The 5703-nt window shown below is 39.7% G+C and overlaps 1 protein-coding gene across 21 annotated transcripts in view; it reads right to left on the bottom strand.

Annotated features, from left to right (window-relative positions):
* The window catches only part of Grip1 (glutamate receptor interacting protein 1), a 648195-nt gene that overhangs the window by 139898 nt on the left and 502594 nt on the right, over positions 1 to 5703 (bottom strand). For all 21 annotated transcript variants that reach the window (XR_004112745.1, XR_004112746.1, XM_031349335.1 and 18 more), the window contains one exon: positions 3735 to 3880. Coding sequence is in view for 19 of the 21 variants with exons in the window: in XM_031349335.1 (XP_031205195.1) it covers positions 3735 to 3880 (146 nt within the window). In the remaining 2 variants the exon portion in view is untranslated. The remainder of the gene's footprint in view (positions 1 to 3734; positions 3881 to 5703) is intronic.

Here is a 5703-nt window from a genome sequence, read left to right as displayed (position 1 = left end):
AAGAAGAAGAAGAAGAAGAGAGAGGGAGGGAGGGAGGGGGGCAGAGGGAGAGAGAGAAAGAGAGAGGGAGGAGTTTACCAGTGATGCCTCACCACGTGGCACGCTGTGACTACTGCCTGAAGCCACCTTGCAGTTCTCAGCTTCCAGTTAACTGAGGACGCATGAGGCATAAGCACAGACAGACAAACAGTGACAGTTGTTCCCACGTAGGGTCTGTAGCTGAGAGTTCATAGGTACAAGAATATATATCCTGATTCTGATATTTTGAAAACTCAAATACAATGTTGGTAAACCTATGCTTTGTGAAGGCAAATCCACCATTTTTTTTTAAATAGAAGACTTGTATCTATTCAAATCTCTCTTTACTTAAGCAGATGCCCAAAAAATTGCTGTTTGCATTTAGTCAGGATTGAATGCATGTGAGTAAGGACTGGCCACACAGTGCTCAGAGATGCAACACCCTGGCGCATTTGGAATGAAATGTTAATTTCTTTTTTTGTTATCTATAGTTTTTCATGGTACTATAGACAAATGGAAAATTAAGTAGTTTGGAAAATTAAATAGCTTGAAGGTGAACATAAAAAATGATATCTAAAGGGGGAATTAAAGAATTGCAGGATTCAGAAAACCCCCACAGGTAGTTTAAGAAGCACTGAGATAGAAAGTTTGGGGATGTTACACTACAGTGTAAGACAAAAATCATAAATCACAAAATAAATTCATCTTGAACACAGAGCATCTATTGATGTTTTGGTACATTCTACAAACACACACATTTAATATCTATTGGTCATAAGGACAGCTAATCTATGAGCAACCCATACTTATCATTAAATGCCTTCTGTGTATGTCTGACAGCTCCCCATGCAGTGTAATGGGAATAAACAAAGATCTGCTTAGTGTTTTCACAGGTTTGTGAAACTTTGTATCATAACAAACACATACATAGATCATAGAGGCAAATGTAAATACTCCTGTGAAGGTCTATCCAGAAGGTGCTAGAGTGTATTCCCTTCTCATTCATAAAGTGAGAAAGAGAATGAGTCATCTAAATGCACTGGACCAATAAGAAGGTGGGCTTGACCTAGGTCTTAGCTTGTTTTTTTTGTAAGGATCTGTTTAGCAATAAACACGGTACAGAACGAGGAAGAGTCGGGGCCACTGGAACATTGCAGTTAACTTTCAATCCTTATTATTGACTACAATAATTTGTAGGATGTATTCAAAACAGTTCAACCAGATCACTATAGACATTAACTACACGGTAGGAAGAAAGCATTAAATCATACAACAGTAAGCTTTGTTTAACCCAGCTCACAAGAGTTCTGTTTAATGGCTGGTCTCTATAGTTTTTCCTGGTGAAGGTAATTGCAAAAGAAGCAACTGTAAGAGAACCAGGAGATATTTAAAAATATCTAAGGCAAGTTCCAAGTTAAAACAGATTTGGTAAAATTTTTATACCCTTTGACTCTGTAAAACCAACCTAAACACTGATATTCAGAATTATATTGTTTTAAATAAAACAACTGCTTTTATTTTGTGTGTATGGATGTTTTACCAGCCATGATGCATATAAGGGCACCATATGTGTATAGTGCCCTGGGAGGTCAGAATACAGTACTGGATCCCTGGAACTGGATTTAACAGAGGGTTGTGAGCTGCAGTGTGTTTTTTGGGAATGGAACTGGGGTCATCTGAAAGAGAAGAGTTCTTAATCCCTGAGCCACTTCACCAGGTCTAGAATGACATCCATGAGATAACTGTGTGCTACTCCGCCAATGATTCAAATATCAAGGTGAATTTGTATTCTCAGAAAAATATTTCCAAAACATTGTGATCAAAAGTATGTGAAATGAAAATAAGCACTTATATGAACTTTCAGAAAATATAACAATCCAGGTTGCATCATTTCTAAACTATCCCTTTGAGAGAGGATGAAGTATTTTCACAGACTAGAGCAAACACCATATCTTAATTGAGGGCAATGGGAGACCTTGGCTTTGTTTTAGAGACACAGGGTATGAAATAATTAATGTTCATTTCCTTATAGTTGTAACAGTTTGTTATGGTGAGCACTCTGCATGCATTTGTCTATTTAATACACTACTCTGAAGAACTAGTTTCCCTGTTATCCCTATTTTAGACATGACTTTCCAGAACAGCCAGTCTGGAGAGATGAAATAATTTGTCCAAGGTCCACAGACTCCAGAATTCAAACCACATGTATCCAAAGACTCTGTATTCTTTAGTGTTAGTGCCCCTCACCCCCTCTAAAGAAGAATGTCTCCTCGTCCCAGGCTCTTCTTGTTAGCATATGACGTCTCTAAGAGTTAGATCCTTAGGTTTCTCTTCATCATTTGATAATACATCTCAACCCCATCAAAATGGAGGGATCTTTGCCTTGTACATATTTAAAATAACATGTACTTGCATTTATTAAGAATATTGATGCACTAATGGGTGTGGGGAAAAATAAAGTCACCTTCCGTTGGCAAAGGAAATGGGGCTTCACAATCACCCAACTAGGAAGTATGTGCTAAATGTACAAAGAGATCCCAGTGCACATGCCGTGGAAAGCGTGTAGGGAAGTGGACAAGAATATCACATACTGGTTACTGAAGGGAAGCAAAAAACCTCCCATATGCTTTCATTGGACATAAACGGCTTTACATCTAATTGCATCACAGATTAGAAACTATTCATTTCTGTACCTTTCCAATAGAATCTATTTGGAGAAATGAAAACTTGGTGTATATTCACTGTAAAGACATTGCCATTCAATAATATCATGCATGTTAACTGTGATCAGCCTTGGTTCCCCTAGCTCATCTTGATTATCCTCTTCTTCTTCTTCCTTTCCCTAAGTAGAATTGCTTTCACTTTAACACACACACACACACACACACAGAGTCCACATATGAGAGAAAGTATGTGGTATCTTTCTGAGTCTGTTTTGCTTATCACAGAAATTCTCGCATATCTATGTTCATGACAGCATTAGTTACAACAGCAAATTATACATTCATGAGCCTGTAAACAGATGAATAGGTAAAGGAAATACTACACACACACACACACACACACACACACACACACACACACACACACACACACTGAGTTTTCTTCAGCCATAAAGAAGAATGAAATTATGCTATTTGTGAGAAAATGGTTGGGTGTGTATATCATGAGCATAGGAGCCATATTGAAGAAATGTTACTGATCTGCCTCATTCATGCATGCTCGTCTCTTCCATGTATAAAGTGAACCATATTCCAACACAGTGATTTATATAGTCATTAGCATTTACTCTGAGTCAAGTCATTAAGAACCTTTGAAGAGAATCTCCGTCTGGCTTCTTTTATGTCACCTCACTCTCAAGACTTGTGGCTGCTAGGGCTCTCTTGGACTGACATGAAAATCAGAAAGCCAGAACTCACGTTTTGTGAATCTGGAAGGTAAAACTAGTTTGGTGCAAACATACAGTGTGTATGGAAGAGCTGACAGCTAGGTCAAACACTGATGGAATGGGACTTTATTATTGAAACCATGGACTTGAGAACTGTGTGGCACTGAAAAGTATCACTTACCTAACTCAGAGGAAAATGTGTATCATGTAATCCTAGCTGCTACGAGATTCCAGATATTCATACCCAACTCTAGGTGGTTTCTCAGGAACAGACAGCTGGCATAAACTAGAGTATAAGAAACCATATTCTCGGGGGCTTCACACATACCCATCACGGAGACATCGTATTCTATCAGCAGCGTTGCTTCTTGTCCACACTGTTTAAGAATGCTCATGGCTTCTGCATGGGTGGTTCCCAGAAGCCGAATTCCATCCACGCTGAGCAACCTGTCTCCAGGTTTGATGGTGCCCTCTCTAGAGACAGCATAAAGGAACAGTCTTGATTAATTCAGTATAATGGGGCTCAGCTTTAATAGCCACTTAGCCAGACTCCTGCTTCCACACACCCTCTGCCACGTCCTTCCCATCTGCACTCTTTTCAGGCATTAGGAGTGACAGTAAAAGCGTAAAGAGGTAGCCCTGAACAGAAAATCTCTGTAATACAAAAACCAGTAATGAGAAAATAACTACCTATTAGCAAATAACTTGGTCACCCGCAGTTAACTCTTTGAGGATGAAAGGAAGGGAGGCACATTTTCCCCTCTTGTAGGCTTTCTCTTGAAAGTCTAAAATTGATTTACTAGAACCTGAGAAATAGCATTCACCTCTTTTCCCCAAAGTTAGGTTGAACCAGAGAAGCCTTTTCATTTCATTCCATTTATCAGTAGTGAGCCCGAGTGGAAGAAGGAGCGCCAGGGAGAAGTTTCCCAGTCTGTAAATTTCCCCACTGAGTTATGAGACCATTTGTCAGTCATTATGCCAATCTAGCCTCACATGCCTTAGACAAGGCAGGCAAACAATATTCTCCCAGCTATGACCACAGTCTTAAGGCACTAGGAGGTGACAATCGAAGACATTAGTGACACCATGGAGGCAGAGTTAAAGTAACCTCCTCCAGGTCACTGTCTCTGTTTGCTAGAAGGAAGGGCCTGAGATGAAAAACTCAAAAAAGAGGTCTGATGACTGTGGGATGTGGAAGAATAGAAGTGACACCTAAAATAAACATCTTTCACTTGGATCATTCTAGGCAGGTGACTGAAGTTTCATATTTAGTACTCAGATGTCTCTGGATCCTAATCTCATTTGGCAATAATATGTGCATTGCTCCTGACATTCTTGTTAACCAAAACCATACAGATTAATGAGGAATGTGTGTACATTCATTTTCTTTTGAAAGAGCAGTCCCCAACAAGACAAGTATGGGAAAGGGAGAGGGTGGGGCTTTGTGGCTTGTATGGTGTGTTGTCCTCTGCAAAGGCAGTTGGATGCCAGCACAGGCAAGAAGCCAACACCTCATTTTCTTATTTTATATGAAACATTATCCTCCCTAGAAGTGAGCTCACAGCAGGAGTTCTGGAGGAAAAACCTGAACATGTAAGCTAGTCCTCTTTAATACCCATCTTAAGTTAAAGCCTGCCTAGGGCTTTGTTTGGTCAGCTGTGAGAAAATTAAAGTGCCTCATTTACAGGGTGGTAGTAAGTCTAGAATAAGGTTATATTAACCAAATGGGTGTTGTTCTTTCTGGAACATAGAAAATGCTTTATAAATACTATTCATTGTAATAGTTTCTTTCCCAAAAGGTTAAAAAAAATCTATCTTGGTTCTAAAATGGATAGACAGAAGCAACTGGTGTATCTTCTTCCTACCCTTTAACAGTATCTGTGGAAGAAGCTTTCCTCCATTATTCTGGGGTTGGGCTTTGCCATCAGATGACAACACAGGCTTAAGCATCTTGAGAGACAACAAGATTGTGAGTTTACTTGTGACAAGGCTTTCAAGAAAATGCCTAAGAGTACTTTCCATTCCCGTACCAATTTCTCAAGAAAGAGAAATCTCTACAGATTGACAGTTTCTTCTATCTGACAAAATGTCACTCCCCTGTGATGTGCAGGGCCATCATCATGAGGTGGTGCTACAGCCCAGGGATGATGCTAATGGTCAGAGTCACAGTACCACTGATTCCTCCCAAGATGGGAGCGCAGCAGCCCTGAAGGACCCAGACCAAGGATCGGCTTTGAAAGAGCCTGGTGCTTTCTTTTCTTTCTTTTTTTTTTTTTCTATTTTTTTATTAGATGTTT

The sequence above is a fragment of the Mastomys coucha genome, unplaced genomic scaffold (assembly GCF_008632895.1).
Source record: "Mastomys coucha isolate ucsf_1 unplaced genomic scaffold, UCSF_Mcou_1 pScaffold4, whole genome shotgun sequence".
In the NCBI taxonomy this organism is placed as follows: domain Eukaryota; kingdom Metazoa; phylum Chordata; class Mammalia; order Rodentia; family Muridae; genus Mastomys; species Mastomys coucha.
Note: the sequence above shows the minus strand (reverse complement) of the source record. Positions and strands in the feature narration are given on the sequence as shown.